The sequence below is a fragment of the Maniola hyperantus genome, chromosome Z (assembly GCF_902806685.2).
Source record: "Maniola hyperantus chromosome Z, iAphHyp1.2, whole genome shotgun sequence".
Classification (NCBI taxonomy): domain Eukaryota; kingdom Metazoa; phylum Arthropoda; class Insecta; order Lepidoptera; family Nymphalidae; genus Maniola; species Maniola hyperantus.
In genome coordinates this window covers 6,357,155-6,376,822 of record NC_048564.1, presented here as the reverse complement: position 1 = coordinate 6,376,822, position 19,668 = coordinate 6,357,155, and the positions used below count along the sequence as shown (strand labels likewise).

At 37.3% G+C, this 19,668-nt stretch overlaps 1 protein-coding gene across 1 annotated transcript in view; it reads right to left on the bottom strand.

The window, feature by feature from the left end:
• Positions 1-1,194: 1,194 nt before the first annotated feature.
• Positions 1,195-19,668, bottom strand: part of grnd (grindelwald) — a 29,072-nt gene continuing 10,598 nt past the window's right edge. Inside the window, exons 2-5 of the mRNA XM_034983246.2 lie at positions 16,412-16,621; positions 6,627-6,692; positions 3,363-3,496; positions 1,195-2,316 (exon numbers count right to left, since the gene is read on the bottom strand). Coding sequence (XP_034839137.1) covers positions 2,002-2,316; positions 3,363-3,496; positions 6,627-6,692; positions 16,412-16,613 — 717 coding nt within the window. The 5' untranslated portion in view covers positions 16,614-16,621 and the 3' untranslated portion in view covers positions 1,195-2,001. The remainder of the gene's footprint in view (positions 2,317-3,362; positions 3,497-6,626; positions 6,693-16,411; positions 16,622-19,668) is intronic.

The window sequence follows — 19,668 nt, the reverse complement described above, 5'->3', positions numbered from 1 at the left end:
AATTTTAATTAGGTATCTATCTAATAAAAATTGGTACTTTTAAAACGATCGCATGAAAAATTTTTTTACAAAAAAAATAAAAACCGACTTCGATACACAAACACTAAAAATTGAAAAATAATTTAATTTATTACCGAATATCTTATGTATACAAGAGTTAATATAGTTCCATAATAATACTTTTTGGTGCCGGTGCCAATTAGCTTTAGCTGCGCGAATCGTCTAGACTTCATATTTTTATGAGACTCCACAATGGCACCTCATTGGCACCGACCCCAAAAAGTATTATTATGGAACTATATTAACTCTTGTATACATAAGATATTCGGTAATAAATTAAATTATTTTTCAATTTTTAGTGTTTGTGTATCGAAGTCGGTTTTTATTTTTTTTGTAAAAAAATTTTATTTCACAATTTTTAGTGGCCCCATGGAATTATGCTATGACTGGTTAAAAATCTACTGTTTACTAAGCTTATACACTGATCGCGAGCAATTTACTCTTATCCGTTGAGGAGTTCCAGTATCTATCTTCGAAGATGTTCATCAGATCTTCACCAAATTTAAATGGGACCAACTTTGAAGTATACCCTTTCAAACAAAAAAAAAAATTCAAAATCGGTCCAGGCGTCTTCGAGTAATCGGGGAACATACATAAAAAATAAAATAAAAAAAAAAAAAAAAAAAAGATTCCGACGAATTGAGAACCTCCTCCTTTTTTTGAAGTCGGTTAAAAAGAGTCGTTACAGTCGCAAAGTCGCAAGACCTACAAAAAGCCGGCCGAATCGGTCGCATCAAGGAAATGGTTATAACGTCTCATCAAAGTTCACATACATTTTGTTTAGAAGACGCTGGTTTGTGCTATGATTATAAATACATCAAAAGTACGGAACACATTTTAAATACTGAAAAATAGGGTTCTCCTGCGGGTATTGCAATTTAATACTTTTATAAAGTACCTATATACCTTCAAAGTAACTGCACGTTATCAAATATCTTAGATGCATTGTATGTACCAATTGCATTGTAGGTACAGGAATGCAATTTCCTAATGTGATAACAATTATTACGTCTAGGTAGATATGTAGGTACTTTACTAATTGATAACTATTGTAATATATTGAACTATGTGAATGTGTGGTTTAGTAATTTTGCTAATGAGCTTAGGAATTGAACGAATTTATAAAATAAAAAAATTATAATACAAAATGCGAAACAGCAGCATTTATTTTATTCTTTAAAGAAGTATTAGTCCATCCTTTTCCCGCGTTTGGATTTCACATAGCTAAACGTGTAGTGATTTTGGTAAATTAATTTTGCGCCGGAGATGTGCTAGATGCTAACTTAATACCTACTTGCATGAATTGCATTGCAGTAATTGCATGGCAAAGCGATGGATTCATAGTAAAATATCTACGTTAGAACAGGAAATTACGCTCCTATTTCGCATATTATACACCAACAAGTAATGGCGTAACTTAAGCGGTATTTCTGCTTCAGTTTTTCAACGTTGATTAAACTGCTAAATACACTCGCAAGTTACTTTCAGTACAATATTGCCTTTATCAAATCCAGATAATAAACCTATTCATGCAAAGATTATTATTGAAGAAGAAATATAGTTACAATACAGATTTCAATAATTCTAAGTATAAAAAATTTATGTATGAAACTGCAAAGTCATCGAAAATTTACGGTAAACGAGTTTAAATTTTTTTCATATAAAAATGTCCTTTTAAAAAACTGCTAGTCATTTTTAATCTCTTATTGGTTCTTTTATTCTCTTACATATGACCTTGGAACCTGTAATCAGCGACTATTGTTCAGGAGGCATGACATTAATACCTATTAATTATAATTTGTCAGGTCAAAAAGTCCTTTTATAGAAAAATCGCGATAAAACTGCCAGTCGATTTTACTATACCTATTGATTCTATTCTTTATTTGGTGCTGAGTGTGGATATATCAATGTCAGGTCACCTCTAAAAGTCACAGTATGACCTCAGAATCTGTGACCAGCGGCTGGTTCGGGAGGTGTGACGTTCAGTCCCATATTATCATATGAAAAATCCAAAGTAGTATCTTCCGCTGGATGTCTGTTACTGATAGCTGTGCTTATGGTCTTTGGAGTTGTAGCCCCTTGACTCTTATCAGTTTGTGTTCTCGTGTCTAGTTCTTTAACGTTTAGAGGCTGTTGATTTTGGCGTTTTGGCGGCTCGGGGTTTCGAATTTCCAATTTAAGCTCGGGTTTCGGCTTTGGCATTTCGGCATGCGGATTGTAATGCGTCAAATCGGTCGGATGTTGCTTAACACGATTCTGAAATAAATTAATATAATTCGCTTTAAGTATAATATCTTGGGTGTCGGCAGCGTAAGCTTTAAGTTATTGCACTTACAAATTAGAAAACAATGCAAAGCTCCACGAGTAGATATCTCTTGCTTGGATAACTTAATCAGACTTTGACACTATTTAGGTTTTGGGTACCTATTAAGTACCTTTGAAGAAGATACGGCCTTGTGTTCTTAGTGAGCTTCAGGGGTTCAATCCCGGGCACGCACCTCTAATTATTTTTCGAAGCTATATGTGCGTTTTTTAATAGCTGTGATAGCCTAGTGGTTAGGACGTCCGCCTTCTAATCGGAGGTCGAGGGTTCGTAAACATCATTTGCTTTAACGGTGAAGTAAAACATCGTGAGGAAACCTGCATGCATGAGAGTCCTCCATTATGTTCTCAAAGGTGTGTGAAGTCTACCAATCCGCACATGGCCAGCGTGGTAGACTATGGCCAAAACCCTTCTCACTCTGAGAGGAGACCCGTGTTCAATCCCGGGCACGCACCTCTAATTATTTTTCGAAGCTATATGTGCGTTTTTTAATAGCTGTGATAGCCTAGTGGTTAGGACGTCCGCCTTCTAATCGGAGGTCGAGGGTTCGTAAACATCATTTGCTTTAACGGTGAAGTAAAACATCGTGAGGAAACCTGCATGCATGAGAGTCCTCCATTATGTTCTCAAAGGTGTGTGAAGTCTACCAATCCGCACATGGCCAGCGTGGTAGACTATGGCCAAAACCCTTCTCACTCTGAGAGGAGACCCGTGCTCTGTAGTGAGCCGGTGATGGGTTGATCATGATGATGATGTGCGTTTTAAGTAATTAAATATCACTTACTTTAACTGTGAAGGAAAACATCGTGAGTAAACCTGGATGGCTTAGAGTTCTCCATAATGTTCTCAAAGGTACGTGTGTAGTCTGCTAATACGTACTTGGCCAGCGTGGTGGACTATGGCCAAACCATTCTCATTCTGAGAAAAGACCCGGGTAGTGAGCCGGCGATGGGTTGATCATGATGATGATGATGATTACCTTTGATGGTTGGAGCTTCTGTTTGATGAAACGCCACGATAGTCTTCCACGACAAAGAATGATCAGGATGAGCAACAATACGGCGAGGGCCACACAGCTTATAATCAACGCAGTCTGCGCCTGTCGCTGCAAACCTTTAAAATAACAAAAATCATTAATAAGGCTATACAAAATATAATATGGAACTGACGCTTAAAATCTATACGGACACAAGGAAGGGTATTTGCACACTTCCAGATCTCCTAATACAGCGTGTCACTAGAACGTTAGCAAAAACTTAGCGTTATTGTTATAATATCTAAACACAATCCAATACCAATAACCACTTGGCTCATTTTGTAGTTTTAATGATTTAGTATATTTCAAACCCGCAATGTATAGCGTGCAAAACTGGGGTCAATGCCCCACCTACATTGACTCCAAGTGCCTTAATGACGCAACGTTCGTTGACCTCTAGCGTCACTCAGATGTTTTATTTGCAATATAGGAACTTTTACAAAATATAGGATATTTTTCTATTTATTTTTGCGTTTTTCTCGTAGTATCATATCAGTAAAACTTCGTTTTTGCTAGCGTTCTGGTTACACCGTTTTGGTTTACCCGCAAACTTCAACTTTACATTAGTTTATTATACAGTCTTCGAAGGTTAAGCTCTCTAGTCTCACTTTCGATGTGTTTTTGTACGAATTTGACTCGTGTGAACAATAATCCTGACGTTTCAATTTACTATGCGAGTGGGCAGACAGGGTGCGAGCTATAGCCGTACTGTACCTACCAGTTTCCGCATTCTCGTGGTACTGGGAAGGTTATGGGATTGTTTGTTCGTGATCGTACGTCTCGAACCAGATTCTTATGAAAAAGCATTCAAAGTGCGACAAGCTTTCATGACGACACTAACACTGGACGCAAATTTTGACACTGGTGTCGACAGCATCTACGCGACAAGCAATTTAAATCCAGACAGTGATAGCCTGCGGCACTGAGCGACACCGAAGCTAGATCTGGAACTGGATGTAGTGGTGGTGTACTTGAATTTGACACTCGGTTTATAGAGCGAGTGTAGTGCATGGTCAGTGTCTAGTGTTTTGTGTTTTAAGTACTCGTACCTCTAGAGGCCTTGTGCCCTGTCATGTATATAGCTGATGCAACGCATACCTACATAGTACTGTGTTTTATGGTATGCCATGCCTTAAAAGAAAGTGCTCAGAGTCCATATATTTTGGTATGATAATATTTTTTAATGAAAACACTCCGTTCAGGCGTTTGGCCTGCTGAACCTCGAGCTACTCGAGGCACACTTGCAACACACCATGTGCGTATAGCTTAAATTATTATAGATACAAGTAGCATTAAAAGTTTAGTATATACTTGTAAAGATCCTCCTTTAAATACTAGGGTGAAAATAGTTCAACAAAGTTTCAGGTGTGTTTATAAAGCTTTTAGCTGTACATGTATTTCCTATTATAAATTTAATGGACAACGCGTGATACGTTTGAATATGATTGGGATTGGACCAAACAAAACAATGAGTTGTTAAGGGATAACATTCGCTTATGGTATTTACAATTACTGTGCATAAAAACAAGTTGTATAAATAAATTAAAAATTAGACAATACGTTCTCAGTACCTACTACTCTGCAGCTGAACAAAATAAAGAAGAAATAGGATTTACAGAAATTTACGTTACTTTAATAGACTTTTAATTGCAATCCAAATATAAAAAAAAAGCCACTCAGACAAATAATATTATAAAATATAGAAAGATATAAAATTCACTTAGCTCTTAATGCAAAACTCGCATGAATTATTCGCTTTTAGCATTTTTCAGGAAACCCTTTCTTTATTCAATTCTAAAAACATTTTAGAAAAGAATAACGGCACAAAGGAGGAGTTGATTCATAATTTTATAGAATGCCAATTCGCCGTGAGTAAATCTCGGAATGGAGCTGAAACGCTGACCTTTTTTAACGCAAGTACACTGGACTGCTATTGCCGATCTGTGTTTGAAGCAATTTGACTTTCGCCATTTTGGCGCTGATAGAAGCAGTGAGCACCTATTGACACAAACTGTCGATTTTAATTGCCGGTTCACTCGGTGGAGCTCGCTTCGAATCGGCGCAAAAAAGAACCGTCGAAAAATCTGTTTGTATGGCACAGTTCTTCCAGCGTACTTGTAGAAGTCAATTTCAGTGAGCTGACAAAATTTCATTTCCCGGAAAGATTCTTTGCAACGGCAACTGCATCAATCATTTAATTGTGAAACATGTTTTTGCACTCGTTCGATGACATGCAGCTTGAGGCTTTTCGCATGTTTCCTTTTGAATACGATTGTAACTGCTTAATGCAATTAATACTGGGTAAAATATTATGGTATCTGCTTAAATTTTGTAAATTAAATAACTGGATGAATTGATATATAATTTGGCATGACATACTCATAGAAAATTAATTGAAAAATATTATTTGTAGACACCTTAATTTCGCTATGCACAAAAAATATATTTAGTAGGTACCTATTAACTTTGCATATGTACAGCAAAGTGATCCTATAAGGGTTCCTTTTTTTCTTTGGAGATACGGAACCCTAAAAAGTAATTACACTGCAAAAAATTAAATTGCTTCTCTGTTAGCATAGTAGCTGAGGCTGTTTACAATTCGTTCGCAACTGATTTTGAAACTCACATTGAAACCGTAAACCGGGGGCTTTTTGAAGTGTTTTGCGACATTTATTAAAGTGAGCTTATTGCTTGAGTATCGCACTGACATAAAATAGGGTATTTAAGTATTTATACTTTCGCAAGCTAAAAAGCTAGTAAGAGTAAGACTGACTTTAAAAGGCCGGACTTTAATTTTTTTTAATGTCCGGCCTTTTACATTGAACAGAACATTTTTTAAATTAGGACAGGATATGCATGCGCTTGACGACAATCATGTGTTATGAAAAGCAATGATGAGAGGTCTAAGTTAGCGCGCGCTTGTCTAGAAGATACCAATTTACATATTTTGTCTTGAACGTACTACCCGTCGGAAATATATGTGCGCCTCGCTGTGATGCGCTTTTTCTTGCGCTTCCCCACAGTATTATGTTTTTTGAAAGTTAAACTTTGACACACGAACGGATGGATGTCCAGGCGGGAGAACTTGCTTTGCTAGGACGATTATAGGTATGAAAATGAAATTCGCGATGCAAAAAACACAACATAAAAACACGTTACCAAAAGTGAAACAAAAGTCTAATAAAGCTTAGTGAAAACGGTACTTACTGGATATGTCCGAAGGTGGGCCGAAATTCTCTGACCTGCGCAGATATCTCAAGTCAAACAAATATTCTGAAAAGAAAAGAAAAATAAATTTAGAAACCATAATCATCCAGCTTCTAAGGATAAGATTGTTGAATCCAAGTCTCATTTTTCAAAGAGTGTTATTTATGTTCTTTTTTAATTTTAATTACTGTTCTTAAGCAGCTAATATTGATTTATTTTGATTATGTTAAATAATAGCCATATTTAACATAATAAACATGACCACATAATAAATAAAGAAAAATAAAACTATTTAAGTGCAAGTCGGACTCGCACACAAAGAGTTTCATACATATGTACTTTTAATTTTTTTAATTTTCATGGCGGTCATATTGTCATTCGTCATCTTGATTTTTATTTATCTAGATTACGCGACTTCATCCGCGTGGATTTAGGTATTTTAAAAATCCCTTGGAAACTCTTTTTTTTGATGATTTTCCAGGACAAAAGTAGCCTTTGTCCTTCCCCAAGATGTAAGCTGACTCTGTACCAAATTTCATCAAAAACAGACAGACAGAGAGACACACTTTCGCATTTATGTTCGCGTTTAGTATGGATAGCGCTAATAGAAATAAGTACACCCTCTGAGAAAACTTTAACAACATATTATCTACCTGTTAAGGTTCATGATTAGATATCTACAGCCCGCTGACAGACCGAGTTTTTGACAAGAGTTTGTAATTTGACATATTATTGACAGTTTTGTACTAGTTTTGTCGAAAACTAGTACCTATTATAACTTGTTAGCAAGTGTAAACTAGGAGTTAGGTATAATATTGAATGATCAATGAAGAGACTATTACTACGAAGTAGTACTTAGAAATTCTTTGCTATTACTATATATTATAGTAAATGAACGTGATTAGTCTGAAACTATTAACTCGATGTCTTTGTATGTCACTAACTAATTATACAACAGCACGGTGTGCAAATAACGAGAAATGCAACTACTTAATTCTAAAACGTGATTGTAGTTGCCTAAATATAAGCGCATACCGAGCGTAAGACCGTCTTCAGAAAGAAGCGACTCAATACATATTTGATCATAGTTCAAGACCCAAGTCTTCGTACAGTGCGTGTTGCCAGTGATGACGTCTTATGGATCCGAGACATGCTCGCTAACTATAAGCCTCATAAGAAAGCTCAGAGTCACTCAGCGGGCGATAGAGAGATATGAAGAGATCCGTAGGAGAACTAGAGTAACCGACATAGCTCAACGGGTTGCGAAGCTAAAGTGGCAACGGGCAGGGCACATACTTCGAAATGCCGATATACGTTGGAGTCCTAAGGTGCTAGAATGGCAACCTCGCACCGGAAAACGCAGCGTCGGAAGACTCCCCACTAGGTGGACAGACGACATCAAACGAGTCGCAGGGAGCCGCTGGATTCAAGCAAGAGACCTATGTCCAGCAGTGGATGTCTATTGGTCGATGATGATGATGATGATGATGATTTTTGCTCTGAGCTATGAGAGCGCAGTCATGCGTATGTGCATGTGGCATAGGCACTTTATATAAGTGCACTTGTTATGCGTGGCAGCGACAGCGTGGTAGTACCTGTCCGAGTCAACAGACCGTAACTTCATGGGCATTGTTGCACACACCCTCACCAATGACCTGTTGACTGAGTTCCAGCTGGCTGATTTTCTTTAGTCGTGCATGAATCTCATACTAGATTTTTTATCGAAAATACCAGTATGCTCCTCGTAAATCGTAATACATTTATGCGCAAATAAGTGGTGGTAGATTAATGACTAATTGACTAGGAATACTCTAAACGTGGAAAGAAGCTAGTACAGCGCTCTCTCTATTCTGTGATCCCATACAAATTACCGAAGTCGAAATCTCAGTGGGTGCTAAACATTTTTAATTCACCAACCAATCACAAATGAAATTATGTTTCCTAATTGAATTTCCAGTGTTTTTTGTAAACATTTTCGAATGGAATTTCGAATGTTTTTTTGAAAACATGTTTCACAACAAACAACTCAAAATGGTTAACACCTACTGAGATTGTTGCCTTTATCATTTATGTTTGTAAGGCTGTATTAACAGAGAGAGCTGTTCTGCTTTCCGTTAATAGAGTATTGTGTCAATAGTGCGTTCGTAGCCTATTGTAACATTTATGTAGAGTACCTCAGTACCCTTATTATAATTAATGTGAAAGTGTGTTTATTTGTTGGTTTATTGGTTTGTTGGTTTGTTGGTTTGTCCTTCAATCACGTCACAACGGTGCAACGGATTGACGTGATTTTTGCATGGGTATAGATAAAGACCTGGAGAGTGACTTAGGCTACTTTTTATCCCGGAAAATCAAAGAGTTTCCACGGGATTTTTAAAAAACCTAATTCCACGCGGTCGAAGTTGCGGGCATCAGCTAGTTGTATATAAGAAGTGTCAAATAAACCGTTACACGCCGCTGCAGAATACGATTGTTTCACTATCCTTCTCCGTACCTGAAAAATAGAAGATCTGCCTATCGGATCTTCTATGTTAGTTCCAATAACTAACATGTAATACATGTTAGTTATTGGAACTAACATGTATTACTAATACTATTAGTAATTGTCAAGATAATAATTAAGATTAATGTTTAAGCAGCTGCGTTATTAGTTTGTTTGTGATGTTAGTCCGATCGTAGACAATCTGGCTTGCAATTGTCTCTTTGTCAGAGTCGTTCATTGTTGGCACAGTAATTAAAATAGCGTCATCATGATTCCCCTGTAAACGAGAACAACTACTACTGATCAACTAAATGAAACCCGTGACTTCGTCCGCGATTTTGCGGCATGAACAGCAGATTATCTCTGTCATACAAGCTATTTTTGTACCAAATTTCGTTAACATCAGTTAAACGAATGCGTTGTGAAAAGTAACAGACATTTATACACACTTTTCTTTTTATAATACGTATTAGTATAGGTTATAGTATAGGTAAAGGAGATCGCAACGATATTGGAAATTATAGACCAATAAGCTTACTCTCAAACATTTATAAAGTCTTCTCTAAACTAATACTTAATAGAATAACAAAAACCTTAGACGAGCAACAGCCGATAGAACAAGCAGGTTTTCGTACGGGTTATTCCACAGTAGATCATATACATGCTTTGAAGCAATTGATTGAGAAAAGCCAGGAGTACAGGAAACCCTTATACATTGCTTTTGTTGATTACAATAAAGCATTCGATTCACTAAAACATAATCTCCTATGGAAGACTCTTTTACAGCAGGGAGTTAATAGAAAATACATAAGAATCATAAAAAACGTGTATACTAAGAGCACCGCACAAATTAAGACAGAGTCACTAGGAGAAGAATTCCTAGTATCTAAAGGAGTGAGACAGGGAGACCCGCTATCCCCAAAACTCTTCTCGGCAGCTCTAGAAGGAATATTTAGAAAACTCGATTGGGACGATTTCGGGATAAATATAAACGGTGTGAAACTAAACCACCTAAGATTCGCAGATGATCTTGTTTTGATATCTAACAACAGCTTAAACATCCGAATTATGCTCCAACAGCTTGCTGAGAAGAGCAGAGAAATAGGTCTAACCATGAACAAATCAAAAACAAAGATAATGACGAACAAAGAACAAGAAGATATAGAAGTAGATGGAGAAAAGATAGAATATGTCACTCAATACATCTACCTAGGACAAACTATCTCTTTCAAAGATCAAATTGACCTAGAACTAGAAAGAAGAGTGACTTGTGCCTGGAAAAGGTACTGGTCCCTAAAAGAAGTTATGAAAAGTAAACACTTCCCTATAGCAGTAAAAAGGAAAGTATTCAACATTTGTATCCTCCCATGCCTGACCTATGGCTGTCAAACTTGGGCCCTCTCGCAGAAAAACTTGCAGAAACTTAGAACTTGTCAAAGAGGAATGGAAAGAAGTATGTTAGGATTCACTTTAAGAGACAGGAAGAGAGCGAATGACATAAGAAATACCACTAAAGTGCAAGACATACTTGAGACAATTAAAAAGTTGAAATGGCGGTGGACAGGACATATGACAAGGGAAAGCAACGAAAAATGGACACAGAAAATAACTGAATGGTTACCTCGAGATGGACAAAGGAAAAGAGGGAAACAATACAGGCGATGGGAAGACGACATAAGAAAAGTTGGAGGAGCAACATGGAAAAGGACAGCGCGTGACAGGCAAAAGTGGAAGCTGCTGGAAGAGGCCTATGTGTCGAGAGGACACGCTGATAGCTAAAGAACAAAACAAATTCTATTTTCTAAAGACTAAAACTAAAAATATTAAAAAAGAAAAACTATCAGCAATAAAGGTTAAAAAAAAAAAAAAAAAAATTTGTATAGGTTAAAGTGGTTATCTCTACATTGTATAAAATAAAGTCGCTTCCCGCGTCTGTATGTATGTATGTATGAACGCGTAGATCTTTTAAACTACGCAACGGATTTTAATGCGGTTTTCACCAATAGATAGAGTGATTCAAGAGGAAGGTTTATAGATAGAATACTCAAAAAATAGAGATCCCTAGGGAAATTGAAATAATGTGAATTAGGTCGGAAAATATCCTCTCATTTGAGTTTCCGAGGCGTGCGCTGCATAAATGGTCGCAAAAACAATGTACTGTGAAATTATTTCACTTAAAAAGTTCTACAAAAAAGTCCGTGATAGCATACATGTATCTTTTAAGGTTGGCTCACAATAATCGATTTTATGGTTTTCAAATGTGATCTGAAACAAAGCCTTACTTTCGAGGGTGTTTTTGCTGACATACTATTGATTCTTATCAAATAAAATAGTTGATCATCTGTAATATTCCATTTAGACCAAAATTGCCCTTTACATCATTTAATTTAGAATAATATCTTACGAGATATCACAAAATTAAAATAATATGAAATATCGTAAAATTAAAACTAACGCGCAACAAACAAACAAACAAGTGTTCATAAAACGTAAACTAATTGAAAAATCCTATTACAATGTAAAGGATTATTTAAATGATAAGCAAGCTTGGGAATGAGTTGCTTAACGACTTTGTGATAGTTCTAATAAGTTTCAATAATTTTGTAAAGTGGTGATAATAAAAAGAATACCCGGCTGAGTTTGTTGTGGGCTCTTCTCAGACCTGGGCGCGTTTGGAACCCTCGTAGCTTTAGTTTTACGTTTGCGTTATAATTATCACCACTATAATATCTTACAAATCTAACACCATACCAGACCATCAATAAGCGTAAATTATTACCTATTTTGAATAAATCATTTGACTTTGACTTTGACTTTGAAACCGAGACGCAGGCGCGGCTGTGCCGCGGCGCTTATAATATCCTCACTGACACCACATTAGTATCTATGCATTGCACCCATGCGAAGCTGGGGCGGGAAGCTGCTATATAATAATTTGAATAAAATTACATTGGCTGCACCTGAATTTTTAAGCAGTAGATTTAAAAATTAATAACCAATAACCAACCCGCCCTAGATATTAATAATTAATTTAGGGTGGGTGGGATTTTTTATTACATCCACACCACACGCAGTGGCTACGCACTCATCCGATCCGAGTCCGTGAAAAAAGGTTCCTTTTTGTTTTGTATGGGAGCTTATGACATATTATGTCGTAGATAATCACTAGTTTTCTTGCGGATGACGGATAGAACTCGGATGACGGAAGTAAAACCGCCGAGCGGCGAAAACTAACGGACACAGATAGACAGACGGACACACTTTTGAATTTAATAATATTACTTAGTATGAATTTGAAAACCCATAATGTCTGCAAATTAAATATTTCATTATACTCGTTGACTGTATTCATCTTTCATATCTGGGAACATAATCCGACCCTAGCCTCAAGTACTAATATTACGCAAAATTGACAATTTAATATACCTAGTTGTGTTCTATGTAATATGAACGTAATAACAAGTACTTTGTTAGTCAGCTTTCTTGTGATTATATTCATATAATTTCGTAGAATATTGACAAAGATATATTATTATAACTCTTATTCTTCTATTTCTATTTAATTTTTTCTACTTATTTTTTAAATTCAAGAGGGCCGCTGCGTCAATATGACATTTTCACATTATGGGTGTCGATTTCAAGGTTTCAGGAGGGGCTAAGAACGAACATTTATTATTCTTGAAATCCAAAATGGTCGCCGCACTAATTTGTCATTTTCGCATTATAGTTGCCATTTTCAAGGTTGTAGGGGTGGCTGAGAACGAATATGGTCCTATTTTTGAAATCCAAGACGGCCGCTGCATCAATATGACATTTTCATATTCCCGGTGGGGTTTTCAAGGTTTTGATACCTACCTACTCATTCTTAACCATCCGCAAAACCTCGAAAATTACACCCATAATATGAAAATGTCATATTAACGCAGCGGCCATCTTGGATTTCAAGAATAATACCATACCATATACCTACCATACCAGCGGCCAGGCCAACTAGTTGAGCTAGTTACAAATAAAATTGTTGTGGTTGAAACTTCGTCTACTATATAAGTAGGTACCTACCTACTAAAGGCTAAACTATTAAAAATGTGCAAGAACCACAACTTAAAACACAAATCAAAATAGCTATTATATATTCTGTGCAAATAGTGGGTCAACAACTTGGGATTCCGTACTTCAGAAGATTCGTTCGGTTATTTTTGTGTTTGATCAACTTACCTGTAAAGGGGCCTGAGGATGCATGGCGAGAGATTAAAACCCCTGTGGCGACATCTAGTTTGCGCGTTAGTTACTTCATTATAGCGTTTGATGGTTGTAGAACCCTTCGTAGTTCAATATAATGTCTGTAGGTATGTGGAGGCCGCCACAGCACAAACTATTTTTATATACTTTGGATAGGCATAGAAAAATATTGTGTGAACTAATAACCGTTAGGCAAGGAACTTGCATAATTTCTCATTTTATTTATTTTATTTTATCTTATTAAGCCTTTATTTTCCTTATCAATTAATATTATTTACAAAGTTTCTAAATCTATTCTAATACTCTCAATTTATAGTTTTTGTTTTTTCAGGTCGAGTTACCAAAAGTCAGTATATTTTGTTACTGTTTGAAAACTTTTAGTTCAGATACTAAGTACTTAAAAGATAAAATACGATCTAAATCCTAAATCTGTTCTCATAAGTCATATTTATTCTATTATGACTCCTTCCTATCCTTCATTCCCACATTTGAAGTCACTGATGACAGAGTTGACGTTCACTCTACCATAGGCTAGTAAATATCTAATGGATTAAGAGCCCGCGAGGACCAGACCTTCGTTATTTTATAAAAGCTGAAAGTTCCTAAGCGTATTGTCCCCAACACAGGAAAGAATGATCAGCGACTAAGGCAAATGTCATGTATGTATGTATGTATATACTTAATTGCACCAGAGAAACACAAATGACAGGTTACATAAAGAAATTTTAAAAATTAGGTACAAAAAGGCGGTCTTATCGCTAAATAGCGATCTCTTCCAGACAACCTTAACGCTAGGGAGAAAACGAACAAATGGACAGTGGGAGGTGGTGTATAATAAACCTAAATACCAATAGCTAAATAAACTAATGTAATGTCATGGTAATGCCAGACACCCTAAAAAGTGTCTGGCAGGGGGTTGCCACAACTCTAAGTATCTGGAAATGCATGACGTGATTTCAAATACTATTCCGAAGAAAGTATAAAAAACCTACACTTTATACTTAGACGTCAGATTTTTTTACACCTTTGTCACCTGTTATCTCCCAAGGCCACTTAAATCCAAACTTCTTACTTGCTGATCGTTCTTCCCTGTGTTGGGGACAATACGTACTACATAAACTTTCAGCTTTTATAAAATAATGAAGGTCTGGCCCTCCCGGGCTCTCTCCCTATAAGAAATATTATTTCATACATCCATCCATGTAAATATCATATTTCCTCAGAATTTTTCATTTCCATCTTTTTGACGTTCATCGAACCTTACCTAAGTAGTGTATTTATATTTTCTAGACATACCTATAAAAACGCGTTATTAAAAATTTGTTTCAACTGTGCAATATTATTACAAGCTCCATTATCAAAGAACTTAGTGAGCTTAAACTTTTTATACGTACATTAAAGCCAATATGAAGTCTAAACAGAAAGGACTGAATTACTAGAGAAGTAAAATATGCTCCTCTAGTAATAGAATAATTAATATTCTATTTAGTAACATCTTTTCATATTCCAGTATTTTGTCAGTGCCTAGATATGAACATCAAAACTAGGTATTCACATAACTTATTTGACTAACTTAGCTTATTTTCTATAAAAAATTCCGGGATAAAAGTTAAAAGTAGCTTATGTCCGTCTCCCGGATACAAGCTTTCATAAAAGTTGGTTCAGCATATAAACCGTGAAAAGGTAGTACATTTATAGACAGACAGATACATACACTTTCGTACTGTACGTATAATAATGGTGACAAATTCTACAAATCTATATCTCTATATCCTACTCGGTTGGGCAGCATTCAGGAAGCTTCGAGATGTCTTCTTGTCCAAAATTCCTCAGAGCTTGAAGACCAAAGTCTTCGAACAGTGCGTATTGCCAGTGATGACACATGGATCCGAGACATGGTCGCTAACTATGGGCCTCATAAGAAAGGTCAGAGTCACTCAGCAGGCGATGGAGAGAGCTATGCTTGTAGTTTCTCTACGTGATCAAATCAGAAATGAGGAGATCCGTAGGAAAACTAGAGTAACCGACATAGCTCAACGGGTTGCGAAGCTGAAGTGGCAATGGGCAGGGCACATAGTTCGTACAACCGATAGACGTTGGGGTCCCAAGGTGCTGGAATGGCGACCTCGCACCGGAAGACGCAGCGTTGGAAGACCCCCCACTAGGTGGACGGTCGACATCAGACGTCGAGTCACAGGGAGTCGCTGGATTCGCGCAGTGCAAGACCGTGGCGTGTAGAAGTCTCTACAAGAGACCTATGCCCAGCAGTGGACGTCTATCGGTTGATGATGATGATAATGATGATGATGATGACGGCAAATCCAGCAATACATTATCTAAATTAGGCAGTCTTTAACAGTTTTAAGGTCGTTTTTCTATTAATCAATGGCCTTTTCGCAACCTCAAGGTTTGTACGAAACGAATACCTTGATCATTCTTGTGTGACAATTTTGACAATGGTAAAGGCCAGACTCAGATCAGGGATCAGACAGTTTTGGTTAACTTTTTATCGTTTATGCATGAGTTCCATTTTTAGGGTTCCGTACCTCAAAAGGAAAAACGGAACCCTCGCAAACGGAACGGGGAGAAATATGAAAACCGTGAATTTGTGGTTACATCGCACAAAATTAGTGTATATTAAGTGGGGTATCATATGAAAGGTGTTCACTTGTATATTCCAAAACAGACTTTTATTTATTCTTATGCATCATAGTTTTTGAATTATCGTGCAAAATGTCGAAAGAATACGACTGTAGTACGGAAGCCTCGTTGCGCGATCCTGACTCACCTTGGCCAGTTTTTGTTTTGTATGGGAGCTTATGTGTTATGACATAATATGTCGTAGATGATTGCTGGTATTCTCACAGATGACAGATAGAACTCGTATGACGGAAGTGCAAAAGAATGTATTTTCACGGACTCGGATCGGATGCAGTGCGTTAACGCTCTGAGTCGCAATTCTATTCGTTACTAAAGTTAAAATAAATAATTATCTTGAAAACTGTGGAATTGTGAAGACATAATTTCTCCCGTTTACGTAAACAACTCGTAATGGGACACTTACCTTGACATTCCTTAACACAGAGTCCAGAGTCGTGGTTATGATGGGTCATGTTGCATACGACGTTGCATGGTGCACAGCGGTTGGTCTCCGGGGAACAATATTCTTCCACTTGGCAGGTTAGTTGGCCACACCGGATACCGCCCAGCGTCAGTTGCGCTGAGGTGGCGCCAGCCATGGCCAAGAAGCAAGCAAATCGAGACATTTTCTTGCCTGCAACAAATAAATAAATAAAAGTATTTTCTTCACGTAGACTTCACTAGAGTAACCGACTTAGCTAAACGTGTTGCGAAGCTAAAGTGGCAATGGGCAAGGCACATAGTTCGTAAAACCGATGGACGTTGGGGTCTCAAGCTGCTTGAATGGCAACCTTGCACCAGTCAGGCACCTTGCACCTTCAGTAGGTGGACGGACGACATCAGACAAGTCGCAGGGAGCCGCTGGATTCAGGCGGCGCAAGACCGTGGCGTGTGGAAGTCCCTACAAGAGATTATTACGTCCAATGGTGGACGTCTATCGGTTGATGATGATGATGATTATTATTATTATTAGGTATTATTATTTTTTCGAAAGAGAAAAATCCCGAAAAGCTTTTGCATCATGGTTAGGAATTGTTCAACTCGCACGAACTAAAATAACTTCAACGTGTTTTTTCAATCACGTTGCATTATTTTATGATGACCCTATAGGTGTTCTTTGATCTCTCTTTTCTTCTTTTGGTTATTCATTATTTTTCCTCTTTTTAAATAGGTAGGTACGTTACCTTAAGGCAAAACGCTTGTATAGAAAATTATTTATTTTATTCATTTAAGAAATTTTCAATTGGTAGCTCGGAAAGACAGGTAGGTAGATAACATATTTTCTCGGAAACAGCCCTAAAAATTTGGATAAAATTTCGTATTTAGGTGTTTTATTTTCCAAGTTTATCTAGATTCCTGAGTTCCTGTAGGAATTCACGAAACAGCACCATTCAAACCGAATGTCACGCGTACACGCGGGGTGATTCGCTAACTCAGTTTCTAACACTGAATGATAGGCACGGAGCTCATTTTTTAATCCGTTGAAGGTTTTCTACGAAAAAATATTTTAATATCACCCAGTGAAGCAGCAATGTAGAACAAACCAACCTCGGTGGCTATTAGACACTGAGATAGAGAATCACTTAACAGGTCGTACCTATTTTAATAGGTACTTAATGTACCTAACTAGGTACATTAAGTTCCTACCTATTATTGTAACTACAATCCGAATACCCTCACTCAAAAAAGTGATATTATTCCACAAAGTTTAATCCAAACCATAGACTTGCGTGACTAATTTTCACTATAGGTGGATTAGGACTCGCAACTCGACGAGAAAATTTACGACCTCAATTTTTTCTCTAAAGGATTTCTTTAGTGTGTTGTGTAGCATGGTATGAGTCATGCGGCACTCGGCAGGTAGCGTCGACAGTTAATATTTGAACGTGAATAAACACCGCCATATTGTTGTCTCTAACACAGGTGCATGAGTTATCTCATACACAAAACATAACACTTGATATAATCAGTGCCCTTATTATAAATGCGAAAGTGTGTTTGTTTGTTGGTTTGTCCTTCAATCACGTCGTAACGGTGCAACGGATTGACGAAATTTTTTGAATGGGTATAGATAAAGACCTGGAGACCCTTTGATTTTCCGGGATAAAAAGTAGTCCCTTACGCTACTTTTTATCCCGGAGAATCAAAAGGTTCCCACAGGATTTTTAAAAACTATAACCACGTGGACGAAGTCGCGGGCATCATCTAGTTTTTAATACGTTAGAGAAGTACTTACTACTTTCTATTTAATTTGTACTTAATATTTTCAAAGCTTTCATCGTAATGAGTAGCATGAAGTAGATTTCTTAATTAGTTGTTCAGTAAAAATATAAAAAATTCAAGCTTTTCATAAAATAAATTTAATATACTAGTATCTAGACTTTCTATTGGTCGGTCTTCTTATGAATCCTTTAAAGGTATTGATTGAATTGAGTCTATAGGGCTGGTAGAAAAGTCGTACCTATTACAAAAAATAATAAAAGGGCGCTCGCGCTGGAATGAAAGACTTGTTCGTTACTAATTATTAAAGATTAAAGTCGCGAACTCTTAAAGCACCTTAGGGATGATTTATGCTGGACCGTGCCGGGCCCGAGCCTTGCCGCGTCCGAGGCACCAGATTGGGAATTTGTATGAGGTGTAACAGAAGGTGGGTGGGTGGGTGAAGGTGGGGAAATACATATATAGATATATTTCACTTAGAATTTTATATTCACTGATGTGATCGCGTCAAAGGTTTACAAAAGTCTGCCCGTTGCCAGTTTAAACATCTCCGGCCCGAAGTTATAATATTATCATAATACAAAATTATCATGAACAAAACTTATCTTAAATAAACTACGCCGCAACAGTTACAAAGGAAAATAATAAAATGTATCCGAGTAAGTGTATGCGAGATCTCCTTACATTTAACATAAACAATCTCCAGCCATGACAACTTGCGGATCGCATAAACAAAGGCCCGCTGACAGGTACTTACTAACTATTTGAAATATAAACAACACGGGCCATTAATGGGGCCAGCAACAGGCCATGCGATAGCTTCTATAACAGAGGTCATAATAAATAAGACCTTAGTTTGTCAGAGTCATCCGAGCCTCGTCCGTGTTACGTTTCTTCATACAAAATTGCAATCCGTCGATCGTCCGCGCGTCGGACGTGCCTTGGACGTGGCACGTCTCGGGTCCAACACAGTCTAGCATAAATCTTCCCTCAGAATATACGTTCCATTTCAAAATAAAAATCAATTTAGGAAAAATGTAAGTATGATTAATTCAATGATGTCTTTTTAATTTACTATTCAGATACAAGTAAGAACTTGACTGCAATCTCACCTGGTGGTAAGTGATGATGCAGTCTTAGATGGAACTGGGCTAACCTGGAAGGGGTATGGCAGTTTTTAGTAAACCCATACCCCTTTGGTTTCTACACGCATCGTACCGGAACGCTAAGTCCCTTGGCGGTACGGCTTTCCAGTAGGGTGGTAACTTGCCACGGCCGAAGCCTTCCATCAAACCCAGACCAGAGATTGCCGCTGCCGCCCGGTACCTCCCACTGATAAGACACGCTCACCACTGTGCCAATGAGGTCGTCTAAACCGATTACTTAGTTAATTTTTATTTATCAGATGCAAAACCTTGGTGGACCTACGAAAGTAAATAACGTACTCTTCGAGACACGAAA